Source organism: Nannobrachium achirus (genome assembly GCF_963921795.1).
Source record: "Nannobrachium achirus genome assembly, chromosome: 6".
Taxonomy (NCBI): Eukaryota; Metazoa; Chordata; class Actinopteri; order Myctophiformes; family Myctophidae; genus Nannobrachium; species Nannobrachium achirus.
The window spans coordinates 41,181,691-41,201,617 of NC_137815.1; the positions used below are offsets into that span (position 1 = coordinate 41,181,691).

General features: G+C 42.5%; 2 protein-coding genes across 3 annotated transcripts; one reads left to right on the forward strand and one right to left on the reverse strand.

Moving 5' to 3' along the window:
- The first annotated feature begins 1,049 nt into the window (after window positions 1-1,049).
- Window positions 1,050-13,145, forward strand: sp1 (sp1 transcription factor). Of its 2 annotated transcripts, none has more exons than XM_080729031.1 (6): window positions 1,050-1,105; window positions 1,758-1,837; window positions 3,141-4,500; window positions 6,559-6,700; window positions 9,668-9,858; window positions 11,010-13,145. In XM_080729031.1, exons 1-6 carry the CDS (start codon window positions 1,096-1,098, stop codon window positions 11,300-11,302), a joined length of 2,076 nt encoding a protein of 691 aa, XP_080585157.1. In that variant the 5' UTR covers window positions 1,050-1,095; the 3' UTR covers window positions 11,303-13,145. The 2 variants fall into 2 exon arrangements, with proteins under 2 accessions (XP_080585157.1, XP_080585158.1); XM_080729032.1 differs by lacking the exon at window positions 1,050-1,105 and adding an exon at window positions 1,136-1,241.
- Window positions 13,146-13,360: 215 nt separating this feature from the next.
- LOC308287109 (uncharacterized protein) lies at window positions 13,361-19,030 on the reverse strand (the record flags this gene model as incomplete). Its single annotated transcript, XM_080728229.1, has 9 exons — window positions 13,361-13,415; window positions 13,606-13,742; window positions 15,086-15,235; window positions 15,905-16,048; window positions 16,568-16,702; window positions 17,080-17,172; window positions 17,435-17,855; window positions 18,090-18,238; window positions 18,920-19,030. The coding sequence occupies 9 exons, from the start codon at window positions 19,028-19,030 to the stop codon at window positions 13,361-13,363; spliced, it is 1,395 nt and encodes a 464-aa protein (XP_080584355.1).
- Window positions 19,031-19,927: the final 897 nt, after the last annotated feature.

Consider the following 19,927-nt stretch of genomic DNA (forward strand, 5'->3'; position numbering starts at 1 on the left):
TAAAACATATTTTTGTTCAGCTTCTTTCCTTCATACAATTGCACATCATGGCCTAATGCTAATGTAGACCTACTTATAATAACAACAATAATAATTATAAGTGATGAGAAAACAGTGAGAAAAACAAGAGGAAGAAGTAGTTGTTATACTAAAATAGCATAAAACAAAAAGATCATCACCATCCGCACTGTTCTGCTTAAAAAAAATCACACCTGTGTGAACTGAGCAGTGGAGGCCTGCGCACCTTGAGGTACATGCGGGGGTTGAGGTATGTAGTAGAAGTAAAACTATTGGAAATACTCAAGTACAAATACCTTAAAATGATCTGATCCAATTCTCTGGGCTAGTTAAATTTCTATGTATGTGTGTGTGGGGGGGGGGGGGGGGGGGGGGGGGTGCGTGTGCGACTGTGCGTGTGTGTGTGTGTGTGAGTGAGTGAGTGTGCCTGGCCTGAACAACAGCGCCCCTCCCTTAACATGTGTGGTCAGAAAAGGTACTGCAGGCTACATACAGACAGACACGCACACATACCCACACACACGGCCACGTATAGGAGACGTGTAACCACCGCTCAAAAAAAGCATTGATTGTGGTCGTGCCACAGGCAGTGATGTAAGTAACTAAGTAGGCATACATTAAAGTTTTTAGGTAGCCCTACTTTTACTTTACTGAAGTATTTCCAATTTCAGTACTTTTACTTCTACAGCTAGCAGCTAGGCCTACATCTCAGAGGCAAATATTGTACATTGTAAATCAACTTTTGAAATGGGACATATCAGTATAATAAGTAGTCTACTTTTACTTTTGTACTTTAAGTATATTTTGAAACCAATTTTGTACTTTTACATTTTAAATTTTGATTCAATTCCGGACTTTTACTTGTAACTAAGTATTTCTACAATGCCATATTGGTACTTTTACTAAAATAAAGTGAGTACTTTTTCCACCACTGCTCGTGGTGTCCCAGAGGAGTACAAAACGAGCGCACCCGGTTTTTGTCCTCCTTCTTTACATTAGCAAGTTTGTGTGACGCGTCGGTGGAAAAAGTTGTCAAGCAGAAAAAAGGCTCCTGAGAGAAACTCCTCCCGTCTTGAAATGATGAGCAGTAAGTCAACTTTTTTTTACAACTGTTAGTTCTGTTGTCGCACTGAGTGAAGATAACAACCTTTTGAAAACATTGTCAAACTGAATATGAAGCATTATAACGTGTTGGGGATCTTATAGGATGTGTTGAACATGAGGTAGTAAAGTTTTTTTACGCACAGCTTTTTCCTCCATCCATATTTAAAACTAACCCCACTTCTTCTTGGTAGCTAACATATCGTTAGCCAACTATGCTAACTGGAACGTAAACTTTTCCCCCCTTGCTATCTGGTGTTTATTAGGTTTTTTGTTAAGTGGCATTTGCTCGTAATGTTAAATTGAGTGAGCTGTGGCGTTTTAGACCAGTCAGCTACAGTTCGTGGTTGGCGTTTGAGTCAGTGTTAATGCTTAAAAATGCCATTATGTTTACTTGTTGCACTTTAATGTTAACGTTAGCTTAGCCAACGGCTAGCTGGCCCGCAGAGAAGACTTGCGGCTGTTTAATCCCTGAAGTTTATTAGCCCAGCTGACTGCTCACACGCTGATATTAGAAGTGTCCATTTATGTCTGCTGTGTGTGTGTGGTTTTTATTCCGTTTAAATGGAACGATCCTTTCGGCATTTAGTGTTGAGATCAGCGGTGTGAATAAAGTCCCCCTTCCTTCCTTCCTGCAGACCAGCAGCAAGATGAAATGGCCGCTTTGGAGAGCGACGGAGACTACAACCAAAAGCGAAACAACACAAACACACAGCAAGTACGTTTGATCCGTAATCGATTTGTGTTGGATTGTCAGCCAGTAGATATGTCCACCCCACTACTCCCGCGGCGAGACCCATTTAATGCATAATAATCACGTGTTCGTGAATCGCAGAGGGTCTGTGTGATGATGATAATCCGTGACTTTTTTTTTGCAAAGAAAGGCGTTTATTAGTCTTGTGGATGTGTTGTTGTATTTTTGTCTGGAGCACATGTCACCGGCGGCGGGGTGGGGGAATGGGCAGGTAAAGTTCGCCCACACGGGGTGTTCCCATCATAGCCCCGCACTTGGTGTGCATCTCGCTCGGCCCATTTGGCTGCCCTTGGAGGGGGTGGCCTCCACACACTGAGTCAGTTTATAGGGCAAAATAAAAGTGTGGGAGGGAGATGGGTGGGTTGGGGGAGGGGAAGCCAAGCCCGCCGCTTGCTCTCGAAAAAATGTGGTCCCACCCATTCTCCCACCACTATGTCCTGTCACCCCCAGAAAGAACAGCTACAGTCAGTGTAGTGTAGTCAAGAAGGTGCAGTGATCGGGGGCAATATAAAAAGCGAATTTATGTGGGAATGTGTTTTGTTTCAGTTACTTGCCCGAGATGATGTGTTTACTTTAAAAAAATATATGCAACTTCTGGCATATATTGTGACTGACTTGATGTAAAACCAGCCATAGGCAGCATTTATGGAACCACCAGTCTTCCAGTTCCAATATTGTGTGTGTGCGTGTACGCGTGCGTGCCCATAATGACTATCTGCTCTCCATAAAACCACAAGTAGTGTCTGTAGCAAGATCAGGTTGACCACAATTCATTTCTTAATAAAAAGTCAAGAATAAAATATATTCTCCTTATTTTCTGCATGTTCAACGGATAAATAATACAGGATGAGATAATGTGTGTTTAGATTATGATTCTGTTTTTGCCACATACACCTGCAATGCATTCTTGACGTAATGCAAAACCAGAAACTTCCACAGAGATTACTTTGTCTATTATGGTCTACAGTATGTATAAACCACAGAATGACCAAACCTGGCTTCCCTATTTTTAACATGTTTGTCCAAGATGTTGTAATTTAAAAAATAGCAGATTTACAAGCTCACAACGCGTTCTGAATCTGAATTTGAATTATTCGTCGTACAACAAAGTATATAGGGCTTAAGTGGTAAATGTTGAAATGAAAGGTTTTTTCAAAATTTCTTTGAGATGAAACTCCTTCTGCATTTTCAAATTTCTCCATTTCCTTTTCCTTCCCCTTTTTCTTTTTAAATTTATGTTTATTTGTTTCACCGCTGCCTTCCCCAGGACTCCCAACAACCATCTCCACTTGCTTTGTTGGCGGCCACCTGTAGCCGGATTGACACCCCGGGAGAGAGCGATTCACCCAACCACCAGCAACCAAACCAGCAGCAACAGATGGACCTGAGCCAAGGCGTTTTGACTTCCACTGCCAACGGCTGGCAAGTCATCCCCGTCAGCATCCAGACGTCCTCCTCAGGCACCAGTACAGTCACTACTGACTCCTCAGCAGTAATGGCAGGAGGCGACACAGGCAAGAACAGACAGGTGCTGTCACCAACCACATCTATCGCTGTTGGCGCTCAGGGACAGCAGTTTGTTGTGACCCAAGCTCCAACCCTGCAAGGGCAGCAGGTGCAAACCATCTTATCAGGCATGATGCCCAACATTCAGTATCAGGTGATTCCCCAGTTCCAGACATTGGATGGACAGCAGTTGCAGTTCACCCAGCCTCAACAGGACCTCCCTGGTGCAGGGCAGCAATTTCAAATTGTGTCCTCTCCCAATGGCCAGCATCATCAGATCATAACCACCTCTAACAGAGCAGGCGGCACAGGAAACATCATAACCATGCCCAGTCTCCTACAGGGAGCCATCCCCATACAGAATCTAGGCTTGGGTAACGGTGTGTTGCAAAACCAGCACCAGTTTCTGGCCAACATGCCCTTGTCCCTGAACGGGAATATCACTTTGTTACCAGTGAGCGCTGGGCAGGGCGGTGCAGGGGGAGATGGAAGTGGCGGCGGGGATGCAGGGGTCGGCCAGCTTATACAACAACAGCCAGTGTCTTCCAGCGGCGGGACCTGTTACCTCAGCGGTGCGACAACAATCACCACCCAGACCCCCACTTCTTATGGAATGAGCCAGACACAGAACAGCAATGGAGTCATGGCGGGGACATTTCAGCAGAACACGGCATCTAACGTGGGTGTCCCCATACAGCCAGACAACAGAGATGGTCAGCAGCAGCAGCAACAGCCACAGCAGATCCTCATCCAGCCCCAGCAGTTGATCCAAGGCGGGGCCCACCTGCAAACCATCCAGGCCTCGGCGGCTGGAGGCCAGGTGTTTGCCACGCCGACGCTCACCCAGGAAGGGCTCCAAAACCTCCAGATCATGCCAAACACGGGCCCCATCCTCCTCCGCACGGTGGGCCCCAACGGCCAGGTGAGCTGGCAGACCATCCAGCTTCAGAGCCCGACTGGAGCTCAGATCACTTTGGCCCCCATGCAGTCTCTGCCCCAGCTGGGCCAGGGCCAGGTGCAGATCCCAGGCCTACAGACCATCAACATCAACACACTCGCAAACTCAGGACTGCAGATGCACCAGCTGCAAGGGGTCCCCATCACCATCGCCAACAACACAGGTCAGTCAGTATCTCAGTGTTGGGAGAGTTTATTGAGTTTATTAGGACCCCCATTAGCTGGTGCATAACAACAGCTAATCTTCCTGGGGTTCACACAAAACATACAAACATTGCATTCGACAAGACTTTACTGGACAATGACATGAAAATAAAATACAAATTTGACAATCAATTTTGCTTCAAATACTGACTTTCATATCAACCATCAAATACAACGTATTCTCTGATACACATTTCATTGGAAAGCTAAAAAACAAAATACTAAAGAATAATGATATGTGCATTTACAAACACCTACAGTATTGCACACAGTATTGTATGCAATGTTTTTGCTTGATTCCAGTCGTGTTCTTTTTTTGGTTGTGTAAAATGTAATGACTATTTTCAGTAGTAATTTTGTCCCCCTCTCAAATGTGTGAATTCCTACTAGAGGAGATGTACTTATCTATACTATAATTTTGCGAATGTCTGTCTGAGTGTCTGAAACAGCGTTTCTCCTCGGTGGCTGGAGCAATTGATCTGAAATCGCATCACCATTAGCATATGAACACACCTGACATAACTGTGAAGCCCGTTTGTCACTTTCACAAATCGTATGCTGTATATTAGCATTTTTATGGTGTATCTACTATCTATTCTGCATCTAGCATGAGGCACATCTATTCTGCATCTAGCTTGAGGCAAAATGTTTAACCAGCTCTGTGTGTGTGTGTGTGTGTGTGCATGTGCAGGCAGGCGGGTGTGTGTGCAGGCGGGTGGGCGGGCGGGCGGGCGGGCTGGGGGGGGGGGGGGGAGACAGTATCTCTGTAGCCATGAAACGAAACGGGTTTCTTACATTGATGCTCCTACATCATGCAAGCACCAGTTAAAGTTACTTAACATCCCTCATATACTGTGTGCACAGTGCACATCCCATAACCCACACACTGCACATCATTTTGGAGCTCATATCTTTGAACGGGTAAGGGCTAGTTGAATATAATATCCAAACATGTGCTTTATTTATGTCAAGAAAATATGTGGCATGGGTCATATTCTGCTTGCAATGTGTGTAGTCAGTGTACAATTGACATTCTGAATCCATTATTTGCTGTTAAATGCAAAGCACTTATCTATGCAACTGATCTCTTATCCACGTAGTGTCTCTCAGTTACACTATACTGGTTTAACCAGTTACGCCATTACAATAGCGTCGGCTACACAAAAATTCTTCTCTCAACTAGTGTTTGTTGAAGTAGAGTTTGTGTGTGACATCAAATTTATTCCTATTGATTTTCATTAGTATTCGGGACGGGAGTAAGGGGAGTTGGCTACAGTATTCCTGTCTTAAGGGGTGTAACTTGACCCCGCCCATCCTTAGCCTTGTATCAATCCTGAAGCCTCCCTCTTCCCCACTCCCCAAGTCCCCAGTGCAATCACTGGCCTGTGTGTACCTGCCTGACCTCAACCCCCATTTGTGGCAAATGCTTATATTTTTGCACTTAATCACATTGTTTATCTGGTTTATCAATCTGGTAACACCAATGCTGCCTTCTTTCCATTACTGTAATGCTTGACCCACAAGGCTTCAGATCTGCTTCTAATTTGCTATATTATGCTTGTTACAAATCATGTGCTTGATATGATTGTCCATCCAGCACTCTTTGAATTTTATTTGAACACTACAATTCCTCAACTGTTCAATCTCCCAGCACTACTTTCAGGAAAAGTTAAATCTCCCAGCACCACTTTCGGGAAAATTCATAGTCTGTACTCTGTACTCTGCCTGCTGTTTGTATACACCTCAGCCCAATAATGACCGTAGATTCATCAGAATTATTTGTGAATCAATTATTCATATTAAACATTTTTCTAGGTCATCTTCAGTGGTGGAAGAAGTACTTGCATGTTTTACTTAAATAAAAGTATCAATGCTGCAATGTAGAAATACTCTGTTACAAGTCTAGAATTCAAAATGTATTTGCGTAAAAGTACAAAAGTATTCTGTATGAAAAGTATTGAAATGTTTTCCCTTCCCGCAACTCCCATTGAATTTCACTCACTCCTTCATCACTGTAGGTGATCAGGGGATGCATACAGCTGGAGAAAGTTTGGACGATAGCACAGCCATTGATGACGAGAACGTCAGCCCACAGCCTCAAGGACGACGCAACCGGAGGGAAGCCTGTACGTGTCCATTCTGCAAGGACGGAGAAGCACGGTACGTTATTTGAATGACTACAATAGTGCCCATTTTTGTAAGGTGTAATTGTTTTGGCTGACTCGATCAGAGTGACCTGGCCTAATACTATGAATATGACTATGTTCCAGTCGGTCAAGGGGGTGGAGCATTTTGTGGCATTTTGACACAAAGCTTTCAACTTCTCATGGCTCGAAATTAACCTTTTTACTTGGTAGAATTTAGGAGCACCAATATGTTCTTGATGTTTTTAAATGAATAAAAAACAATATACCCCGTATTTTCCGGACTATAAGGCGCACTTAAAAGCCTTTAATTTTCTCAAAACACTACAGTGCGCCTTATAGTCCAGTGCGCCTTATATATGGATCATTCATTGACATTGACATTCCCTTTAGCACAGCTCCATCTGTTGGATGCATAACGCAACGGTAGCGTCTATTATGTGCGCCTTATAGTCAGGTGCGCCTTATATATGAAAACAGTTTGAAAATAGACCATTCATTGACAGTGCGCCTTATAGTCAGGTGCGCCTTATAGTCCAGAAAATACTGTAAGATAAAATGGTGAACAGAGCCTTACAAATGCATGGTGTGTCAAATGCATGTCACATCACACTTTTGCCCTACTCATATCTCCACCACCGTTGCTGCCATCTATGCCAAACTTTGTACACACACTCCTTGGCTGCCAAACCACAACCTCCACCCCTCATTTCTCACATGGCCCTCTTCTAGCGCCACCATGAGGCAGATTCTTGCAAAAAACATTTATGGACACTGCTCCTACAGATTTTGCCCTTAAATCACGCAAAGCGGTACACAGTATCTCTACAGTCATGTCATCAACATGCATCTGTCCCATCTAGCGCCACCTTCAGGCCAATTTTTGCAAAACAATTTTTTGGACACTGCTACAGATTTTGCCCTAAAATCACGCAAAGCGGTACACAGTATCTCTAAAGTCATGTCATCAACATGGATCTGTCCCATTTACCATATTCCCTCCTGATTGGCTACCATTGCCTTCTAAAGTTTATGTATGCGACCTGACGGTTGCTTATCTCCCGATTAGGGAGTCTAGTGATTGCTAGCCCCCTCTGGGGTTAGCAATCACTTGGGTCCAGAATTTAAACTGTATAGTCCCTCATCCATCCATGTCGTCAGAGACCCACTGACAGAGGTATAAAACATCTCCAGATGAGACCCCTCCATTGATTCCAATCACATATTCATCTGTTTTTTTGTTGTTGTTAAAGGGATATTTCACTTTAAAAAAAACTTTTGGTAATTTTATCATCTAATCAGGCTTTTATGAACACCCTGGACAGTTTTTAATTAGCTTGATTGAATATTTAGATATTTGATGTAAATGTTACCAGGCCCTCCAGGCCCAGGGCCTCTCCCCACACACACCCATTGTAACTTCAAACTTCATTTTAACCATGATAGATTCATTAAAAACACCCATTATTTTTTCTGGTGACTCATAATACCCTCCTAATATGTGAGCAGGCCGTGTTTTTTTTCGATAACTTTTTTCATTTATTTGTAATAATTATTTTTTTGTATTTCACTGCTCCCTGTTGAAAGTGGAATATCCCTTTAACCTTCATAGCCTTTATGGATAATATAATTCAAGCTATACAATAATTGCAACGTGAATATAAACATGGTTTGAGGGTGTGTGCCATTATATTACATTGCAAAGAGCCTACTCACTTCAAATGTGGACAATGCACACTGATCAGGTTTTTTGTGTTATACATTGCATACATGCATATACATTTCTTAAGAATATTTACAACTGTTTTTAAACTCATTTGCCCCAATATACATATATACATATACATATAACTTGTGTTGCCTTGCTCACACACACACACACACACACACACACACACTCACACACACAGTCGGTCAGCCCCGCCCTCATGTCATTCACACACAGACTCCCGTCTCTCACACACAAGTTCCTCTCCGTGGTGCAGCTGGATTGTTTCTCAACTTACAGATGCTTGTAATAAAAGTAGGCTATAATGTGACACGTTCCACATACAGTAACAGCACTGGAATGTCGGCGATCAGCGATGCCCCAGCATCGCTCCATTGTGTCAATAAGTAAACCAACACGCTACATGCTATTAGATTAGCATCTAGAGCTACTGCAGCTCAGAGGGGACGGCAGGGCACGGCACGTTTGTTTTCTCCGGTGGCAGGGAGCGCACGTTTTGGTACACTCGACTGGCCGTTTCAAAATGGTCGCAATTTCGAGCCGAAGCAGAGTTCAACATTGGTGACGCCCGGTCAAAGTTCACCAATCTGCTCTTGGGAACATTTAAGGGTTCAGTCTCTTGCTCAAGGACACTTTGACACTAGCCTAAGCAGGGGAAGCTGGGGATCAAACCAGGAATCTTATGGTTCCCTAGCGGCCACTCTACCTCCTGAGCATGATGCTTGAAGGGCAGCTTTGTTGTATTTTTAATCTACAGCTGTATGTCCTATCATTCTATTGTGGAGTTTATGAAAATTGTGAATAATACTTCCCAAAGGGGCTTTGCTCTGTCTTGAGATCATTAGTGTGGTTGCTATAGGCAACTCGGTCCGAGAATCTTTTGCCAGCAAAGTGAACCTGCTTTTTGTAAACTTTTGCACAAAGTAAAAGTGAAGCTTTTGGTCATGCTTTACACATGGTTGTCAGTTACTGTTGTCATGCTTCACATGACATCACAATATATAATATAAATGGTAAGACAGAATTCAGTTCCCAGTGGATTCCTCACGACTCACGTCAGTGCAACAACAACTTTTCTAGTTCTCTATGTGCTTACAATGAGTTTTGTGCCGAAAGCGAGCTCTTGAGACCCAGACTGAACTGTGATGCGTGTTTGGTCAGATCACTCTTGTCCTCTTCTCAGCAGAAAAATAGGGTTTTTAGGTCAATTCACCTTTTTAAGACTTTATGGTAAAACCTCCCTCTTCTCAGCAGTGATCCCAGTAAGAAGAAGCAGCACATTTGTCACATCCCTGGCTGTGGGAAGATCTATGGCAAGACGTCTCACCTGAGGGCCCACCTCCGCTGGCACACAGGAGAGAGACCCTTTGTCTGCGGATGGTCGTTCTGCGGAAAACGCTTCACTCGCTCAGATGAACTGCAGCGTCACAAGAGGACGCACACAGGTGATGTTCCCGGCAGGGTTTCATGAGGGTTCATTCAAATATAATAACATGTACCCCTGCAGATTACATTTAATGACTTGTTTTATATGGGGGCATGGTGGCGCATTCGGTAGTGCTGTCGCCTCAGTTAGAAGGTCCTGGGTTCGATTCGCTGTGGGACGCTGGGGGGCGTGTTCTCTCCTCCGCCTCATCAGTGCCCATACCCAAGGTGGGTTTGGCAAAAGGGCCTTTCTTTGTGGAGTTAGCATGTTCTCCCTGTGTCTCCTAGGGTAGGTGCCCTCACAAAAAACATGCAGTAATCCTGGTCTCTTTATCCTCTGCCTCCCCCTGGCCAGCTGGGGTGCCTGATGGAGGGGAAAGGATTTGGTTGGAATAACGTGTTCTTCCATGCGCTACTTCACACCGGGGAAAATCCCCCGTCAGGTGAAAAGAAGCAATTTGGACTCCTCATGCATAGAAGGCAGCATGGGGTCAGTCCGTTGTCTCCCCAGGTTGGCAGAGAGAGTGTAGGGCCCAGGATTACATTAGATAATTGACACCGGTGAAAAATGGGTTACGAAATCGTGGAATAAAAAATTTAGGTTAAAAAAAAATGTTTTGTCAAATTGGTCCATTTCCTCACAGTATTATTAAAGAGGTCTGCTGATACTTGCAGATACCCTGACTTCCTGGAGTGTGCATGCATAATAGAATCAATTAATTTCAAAGCAGTGTCGAACTTTGGTAAAACCTTTTGGCTACAGCCTTCTCACTGACCCGTGTTGTTGCCTCTTTGCAAGCTTTACTCCAAACAATGTATCTACTCCATCCCATCCTGCATGTGAACTGATCAGAAAGTTCTAATGACAGACGGAAATACTGTATATATAGGACTTGCATGTACATGACAAAAAAGGTGGATCAGTGGGAACTCACCTGGTGAGGTCAGGAAAAACGTGGTACTATGCAAGAGGAAACGGAATGTAAACAGAATAGTAAAGCCTGAATTATACTCTGTTGCACTGAAAAGCAGCAGCTCTACAAAAGATTGTCTATTGATGGTGTGTGGCACGCAACCGACTATAAAACAGGCACAACATGATTGTCTTAAACTATGTTACTACTTGCCACACATTCTAATATTGGATTTCTTTAAACAAATGTGTATGCAGGTGAGAAGAAGTTTGTCTGTCCGGAGTGTCCGAAGCGCTTCATGCGCAGCGACCACCTCTCCAAGCACATCAAGACCCACGTGAACAAAAAGGTAGCAGCCAGCGCCACATCTTCGGCCGGTGCCACGTCCCCTCCCCTATCAGAGGGCGGAACGGGAGTCGGGATGAACAGCGAGCAGCCTACCCTCGTCACCATGGAAACCCTGACCGCAGACAGCATAGCGCGGTTAGCTAGCAGCGGCATCAACGTGATGCAGGTGGATCTTCACCAAATGAACGGCAGCAGCTACTGAGTTACGGAGGAAGAGGAGGGACGTCGGCAGATGAACATTTAAGGGTTTAAGAAGGGCACGTCTGACTTCAGACTCACAACCCCAAAGGGCTACAGACGTGGGGAGGTGTTGACGAATGGCAACAGAATTGGTTGAATTGCTTTCAAGAGCTGAGGCAGGGAGACAAAAGATCTGTCCTGTATTTTTGCCAACTGTGGCGTTTATGGATCACTGATCAATAGAATCAAACCTTCAAATCAAACATAAAATATCAATTTAAGCATGGCTATTATGAAGTGAAATGGCACTACATCAATAATTTAAGAGTACAATGACCAGCTCAGTAATGGGGACTGCAGTAAAACAGATGGTAAAGACCTGACACTACTCACACACAAGCCAGTTCCCCTACCCTGGCTCCTCTTGAGCATCCTTCAGTTTGAGGTTGTGAGCTTCCCCTCTGTTTACCCTACATCTCAGGTGTTTTCTACCCTCTTAGACTGGTCTGCTATATCAGATTTATTTTATTTATCCACACAGTTCCAATCAGTCTGCATTGGCCCTTTACCAAATTAACCCTAGCGTCCCTATTCTGTACATGTCCTTGTAGGCAAAAATGGCAGATCTTCAAGTTCACAATGGCCCCTGATGCGTTGTGAGAATGAAGATCCACAGTTTATTGCAAAGATATTTGGTGGTGGTGAGGGGGTCAAGTATAGACTCCTGGGGGACAACGAAGTGTTGTAGAGGGTTTAAGTGGTTAAACGCCAAATTCAACCCCAAAACAAACATGTAATTCCCTTAATCTCGGGCAGCTCAGTCAGAATTTGTCTCCCCCACCCTGTTCTCATGTTCAACGATGGATGAACTGTCCCAGGATGGAAGAGTAATAAAAGTGAATTCCAGGGTGAGTTTTTACTTAATAAAAGGCCAGGTTGGAAAGGAAGAGGGCTGAATTATTAGGTCATAATTAGAGACTCATTCTGGGGATGTAAATTATATAGGAACACAAATGCGAATGTTTTCATCATAGGTACATACTACATTCAAGCCATCATTCTGTGATAAGTATCATAGTAAAAATATTTGATTGCTTTTCTTTTATATATGTATATATTTTCTTATGTGTAAAAGCAAAAAAAAAAAAAAGACTTACTATAGGAAGAAGCAACTTACATGTTGTGTGAGCCTCACATACAATCAATCTTAAAACTATTGTTATCGCTGATATAAATGTAGATTGTTTGTAAACTGAGTCTTCGGTTATAGAATTTGTATTATATTCTATACAGTCAAGGTCTTCCAAGTACTCTTTTGTTCCCCCTGTGGAATACTGATCAATACTTTCTTTGTCTAGCGGTCTTTGAGTTGAAGTTAGATTTTATTCCTCCTGGTAACTTTCTTTTAGTTCGGTCAAAGTGAAAACTTGGTCCTTACGTCCAGACAGCAAAAAATATGTAAGCGCAAACCAAAGGTTCAAATTCCTTTTTTTCGTAAAGTGTTAGCTTTTGTAACGCTGGCATGTACTAACTGGAAAGCAAATTGACAAAGCTCACATGTCCAAATGTAAGTTGCAAATCTTTTGCAACATTCAGGGGTTTTCTGAAATGTAATTTCAATATACCATTTATACTCCTTGCTAGTTATTAATTTAACAATGAATCTTTATTTGGGGAAGGGACAAGTCTATGTATCATATCACTGCATTGTTTATAAATGTATCTTTCAACCCGTTATCCTTAGTTAATTGGACAACAAGTGCCCTTAAGCATTGTGGGGTTTTTATTTTAAAGGGAGTTTGTGTTTTTATATTATATAATGTACAACCACAAATGCCAACCGCTGGATTAAAGTTATACAATGATATGGTCTCATTGCATGTTCAAATTTTACATTTCATACTGAGAAAAGCACTTGACTAATTGGTATTCTATTCAGAAAGGGTAATTTAATCAGATATTAAAACAGGTTCTATGATTTAAAAACTTAAAGAACATAAGAGCATAAAGAACTTAAAAAGCACAAAGAACTTAAAAGCACAAGGCAATTTGAACAATTGCGCCATCTAGTGTCTTGCATTCATGAATCCTCAGCTTCCTCTGCTTCCTCTCCAGTCTTTATTTTGTTGCGGAGGCTAGACAAGGAAAAAGAACATTAAAACTCAGTTCATTTTAATAAAAGACTTTCTCATTCTTTGTCACTAGATTATCTGAGAATACTGAAATGTGACTAACCCCAAGTGCCTAAAAATGTTCTAATGACAAATATATAAGACTTGCATGTACAGTATATGACAAAGAAAAAGTGGACTGGTGTAAACTTACCTGGTGAGGTAGGAGTGGACATCAGAAAAACCGTGGTACTGTGCCAGAGGAAACAGGATGCCAGTGGGACAGCGCCCCTCACGTGCTCGGCAGAAACTGCAGTTGCAAATGCCACGACAAGGAGGGCACTGCCACTCCTGAAAAGAGAAAATAAATGATCACACTTGTATCCATTACACAATAGCGAGGGGGGCGCATAGAGAAGCTATGGATTTTTGGAGGTGCTTGCATGGCATGGAAAAGTTTGGGTACGCCCTTTTCCTTTAACATATGGATTCACTTCACAAGTCTTGTTTAGACCAGAGGCCAGCCAGGTTCATCTGTCTTCTGAATATAACGCTGGAGTTACCATTTACATCTTTAATTCCACTCTTATCACAGAATGTTCAGCTGCCGACCGTGACCATGAAGGGAGTGTCGTAGAGCACAGTTTCCCAAACTCGTTCAGCTCAAGACCCAAAAGATACATTTGGTGTTTCCTATGGACCCCAAAAAATACCTTTAACCCATTCAGGCCGGGTACAGATTTTAGTGTATGGGAGGGGCTTACAGTACATGTACAGTATGTATCAACATATTTGTTTTTGTAGGCTAATTTCTGATTTGGGCCTAACTATAGGTTAGGCCTAAATGGGTTAACCACTTAAACTCTTTAATAGTGAAACTAGCTAGTTTGTTATTTGTTCTTTAAAAGAATACGGTACCCAACCAAGTGGGCCCTGCGGACTCATGGGTTAACCACTTAAACTCTTTAATAGTGAAACTAGCTAGTTTGTTATTTCTTCTTTAAAAGAATACGGTACCCAACCAAGTGGGCCCTGCGGACTCCTAGGGGTCCTTGAGGTGGTTCCAGGGGGATGTGGAGTGGTATTGTTCGGTACAGGGTCATTCGGTTCGGTACACCCTTGTATTGAACGGTTCGATATCATTGTAGGAAAGGAAAGGGATATTTAGTCATCATGACCCATAAAAATGGGTCCCGACCCAATGTTTGAGAAACAGTGGTGTATAATGGCTCTGGGCGTACAGACTGATAAGGACGCTATAATGGTGCAGAATGAGATAGTTGAGACAAAGATAAGGGACTGTATCAAGAAGAAATGCAGTCTTGGCTTCCTCTACAGAGAATGCACAGCTGCAGTGACCATGAACGCAGTACAAGGTTAGAGTTTAGAAATTCATTATTTTGACATGCTTTAAGATTTCATTTTAATTGGTTTTTAATGTGGTTTGGCTGGTTTAATTATTTTTAAGGATTAGTTTTTGTTTAGATATACAACCTCGCTGTGAGCTTGTAGACTATTTTCACTATATATTTTAATAAGTTAATTCATAATGTACTTTTTTCTCAATTCTAGAAATATATTGGGAGTACAATGATGTGAAGTTTGGAAAATGTTGGGGAGTTTAAGTCATTAAGTATCCAAAAATAGAAATACCGTACTCAAGTAAAGTACAGATACTTAAAAGAATAACCAACCGGATCAAGAAGTGCGGTCTTGGCATCCTCTCCATATCTGTTCCTCAGGCACGACCCACAGAACTGGCCTTGAATCCCGCGACAGTCCTCACTGCGGCAGCACGTCTTTGTGTCAATGGTCTTCTGTCTGCACTGGTGGCAAGTCGAGCCCTGAAAATAGACAGCACACACAAAACACAGTGAGGAGGGGGGTAGGATGACTATTTTTTTAAATAAACATCACTATTTTGAATATTGTTGGAAAATGTCTGAATGTCTTAACTGATGAGAATGAGAAGACAACACTTATGCCATGTCATATTACGATATCCAAAATCCCAGATATCTAGGTTTCATATCATCAAGAATTTCAATATACTGCCAAGCCAAAATGTGTGGTTGACTCTTTTCATTCTAATTAGGCATGTTTTTCTCCAACCTTTAGCCTAAAAACAGGGATGCAGCTAATAAGCTCATAAAATGATTTGTTGTCCATACATACTGTACATACATAGTCCTGTCCTACAACTACTGTATGGATATTCCTAAAATTACTTTTTTAATCATAAAGGCTTGATATTATGTTATTAATAAAATATTTTCAAAACGATTGCACATTTTAAACATTTTCAAAATGACCCCCCCCCCCCAAAAAAAAAGACACCCTACAAACTTTTGTAATTTCTACATTGAGATTTCTAAATGTTTAGAAAATAGTCAAGCCATTTTCAAAAATCCAAACTTTGAATAATGTTTAAGTTGACCCCCTCAAGGGCCCCACTTTGAGAACTACTGGTCCAACGAACTTGGCTGTGAACGAAATTGGAGCGAGGAACGAACCGAGGCACTGTTGTAGACCTTCACAGTTGACATGTCTGCCACCTGCTGCAGCTCATACTCTGTTACATCGCTCACTGGACGGATGATGTGAGGTTTGCTCGGTTTGGGTCGTGGGGTGCTACGACGCCGTGGGGCGCCTCGTACCTGGAACACAAGACATGGCAACTCCAGACTGTGAAGATTCTATGTAATATTAATCATAACAGATGCAACAGTTAAATCGAACTATTTTCTAAAATAGAGGAAATGGCAGATCTACCAGCTAAGATCTTGTAGATCTATTTCTTTTGCACAACAACATTCTATGGTGAAGTATAAAAAAGGGTGGTTAATCAGACTGATTGATTTAGTCGATTATGAAAATAAATCCATTCGATTTATCAATTTAAAAAAAGTAACTTGCTTGAATTGATAAAAGTAATCATAGTAACCGATAGAATAATCTGAAAATCTCTAGAGGCTTCCACATAATTTGTGAACATTGTGACAGTGTAATTGAAGGAGTGAGGAAAGTAGACTGCATCATTATCCATACTGTACATGATTTTTGATTTGTCAAAATAACAGTGCTCAGTATTTAATGATGGTTTGGGTTTTCCCTTTTCCTGGAAATACTCCCACATGTGCTAGCAGCTAATGATAAATCAATAGAAAACGGCTAACCTCACAGAGCTCCTCCTCCAAGGTGAGCTCCAGCTCTGTCTCCTGGTTTTGAGCAGGGCTCCCCATGGAGCGTGTCTGTCGCCGAGTCGTACGCTCAGGGTTCCTCTTGGGCTCTCCTGCAGCACGTGGAGGACGCTGCAAGCAAGACAAACCACAAATCCGCCTGACTTCATCAGCTGAACAACTTTTCTTTCATTTATTCAGACACACTGTGGGTGATTTGACTGTATACCTTATTGAACCCTAGCTTCCCTACCGTCAACAATTATAGCTGATCTTCAAGCTTGTAGATCTGAGGGTACCGTACTAGCCGAGTGGTTTTAAGGTGTGTACTGCGTACCACATTGTCCCGGGTTTGATTCCCCAAGCCCAGCGGCATGTCACTCCCAGACTCTCTACCCGTTTCCTGTATCCCTACACTGACTGTAGAATCGAATGACAGAAAAGACTGTATGCGTGTGTGTGTGTGTGTGTGTGTGTGTGTGTTTGTTGCAGTGCAAAAAAACACTCACCGAGCTCTTCTGTTTTGGCTGTTTTGCTGCCTGTTTCTTCAGTAACCCTGCACCCCCTGGCATCTTCTGCAGGTCTGCCATCAGCTGAGCCAACTGTTGCAGAGGATTTAATTTTGTTAAAGAATCTCAGGCCTAGCATGACACCTAACCCTCACACCCAAGCCCAAGTAGAAATCAGGCATAAGTGTGCTATGGTAATATGTTTGAGGCCGTGTAGATGGGAACCGGGTAACACCACAGCAACTTTCTAAGGCAATATTACAAAATGTAAATCATATTACCTTAATGTCATAGCCCGATGACATAATGAGCAAATACTCATGTTAAATAATGTGTTTTGGATTTCCAGGCTTACCATTGCTTTATTTGCCTTGATGTTCTGAGCCCTCTTGGCAAGAAAGGATTCATCTTCTGGGTTAGAGTCAGAATCTTTGGATGGAGATGGTTGGGCAACTGCCTTCTCCTCCTCTTCAAATTTAACAGGTCTTTCCTTTTTTGCCTTCTTTGATTTTCTTGATTTGTCTCGAAGATTAGATTTAGATTCTTCGAATGGAGATGGTTGGGCAACTGCCTTCTCCTCCTCTTCAAATTTAACAGGTTTTTCCTTTTTTGCCTTCTTTGACCTAGTTAGATTAGCGTCCTCTTCTTTGACTGGAGATGGCTGGGCCACTGACATGTCCTCCTCATCAAATCTGACATGCTTCCTCTTCTTTGCGTTCTTTGACTTTCTCTCGTCCTCCATTCCCCTCTCTTCACCACTGTCCTCTTCAGTAGGGCTTTAATGATCATGAAATTAAGGTTGGAGATTAATTGTCATACAAATAATTGCTTTTGTCATTGACTTTTTGTTATTGAACACATCACATTTCTGTTTGCCTTTTAGCCTTGGTAAACACAAAATGCACAGGGCCGATATGACAAATAACTTCATATTATTTAAGTAGGCCTATAGTATTATTTTGGAAAATGGAAGCGATCTGGCGAATGTGCAATATTTGTAACAGGCATACTCTTCAGTAGGGTGATGACGGGCAGAGGTTCGTGAGCGAAGTACGATCCTCAGCTTGAAAGTTTCAGTAGCTTCACGTTTAGATGAAGCCTTTTTCTTACGAAGGTTGGGCTCCGACTTGGTTTCACATCCATTTTTAGAATCTGTAATCTGCAAGACAAACAGAACGGTTCTGTGGTGAGCACTTGCAGATCTACAAGCTCAACAAGAGCTTGTAGATCGGCTAATGGGGGGGGGGGGCTGTGTACAGGGAGGGAATAAAGGAGCAGGCCAAGTAAAGACAACACAGGATTTAAGTGGTAAAGTTAAAAAGAAAAAAAAAATTGTTAAATTCTTAGGTTCACTGACAGTTTATCACAGTGCTTCTTCTGGAAGTGGGGTCCACTCGGGGACCCTCAGGGTTCCTTGAGGGAGGGGGTTCCAAATTGACAAATAAGGGACCATTTGGTTTCTAGTAGCCTACCTCAAAGCTTTGGGGGTCCTTGAAATGTAAAATGTTTGAGAACCACTGACGTAAATAGACTAGCCTACAACTTGATTAGTCAGTCAGTGACTCATCACACACACCAGCTGACCTCAGTGTGCGCTAAACGCGTCCTGGCCTTACTTCACTTTTAACCCAATTTGCATATTCAGATGTCAGATATCATGGAACATGTGTTTTTTCTGATTTGATTTTGTCACACACTGTTTTGAGTGAGGGAATGACAGCCAAGTTTCGCAACGGCTACACAAGTTAGTTGAACTAGAATTCACTTGAACTAGCACTCAATGTCGCATGTTAGCATAAAACAGGGCTATGATCAAGAAGAAGACAAACAGCAAACGCACCTGACCGCTCAAGTCTCCCTTTTCATTGTCAGAAAACCCATAAAACGTCACTTTGTTTTCAGACTCCTCTAAAACCTCGGCCAGCTCTTTGGTGGGGGACGGGGATTGCATATTTCCTAAAACACTCTGATGAAGGGACATCGTTTGAATCAGAGATATTTCAGTCAAAACTTCATTAAAATGCTACATGAATTTGAATTCATTTTAGTCTAGGAAAAGTATAGGCTACGTGACATTACCATAACTGATGTTGATGTTGTTCGTAGCTAAGCTTCACCACAGTCTCGCTGTCTCACCCAAACAAACTGCTCAAAAAGTTAAGCAGCTGATGATGAATTCAGACCCGCCTTCTACCTTTCCAATAATTATCTAATTGAAAACTATTCCCTAAAGTGCTGAAGTGCACCCCCTAGTGGAGTCATACGGAACTGTTGCCATTACCAGAATGGTTGTAAACAAACGTGTAGGGCGGTATTTCCGGTGTCCACCAGACAAACAATACTGTCTCTAGTTTGTAAATGTTAAGAACAAAATAATGTATTTCTAATACTCAGTAACAATGTCACACATTTACCATTGGGGGGGGGGGGGGGTGGTTAGTAGCATGTGTTAGCCAATTATGTGTGAAGTAGTGATGCCTGGTGGTCCTGTATGGTTCAGATTTTAGAATCTGATATACATTGTATCCTACCAGTAAGACTCCCTAATCGGGAGATAAGCGACCGTAGGTCACTTATCTCCACAAATAGGGCAAAAATGTGTTTTGCCAAAATCTTCCTGATCCATGTTGATGACATGAGTGTAGACATACTGTGTAAGATTTTCGTGATTTTAGGGCAAAATCTGTAGGAGCAGTGTCCAAAAATGTGTTTGTAAAAATCGGCCTGGAGGTGGCGCTATATGGGAGAGATTCATGTTGATGGGCTGAGTGTAGACATGCTGTGTACCGATTTGCGTGATTTTAGGGCAAAAATTGTAGGAGCAGTGTCCAAAAATGTGTTTTGCAAG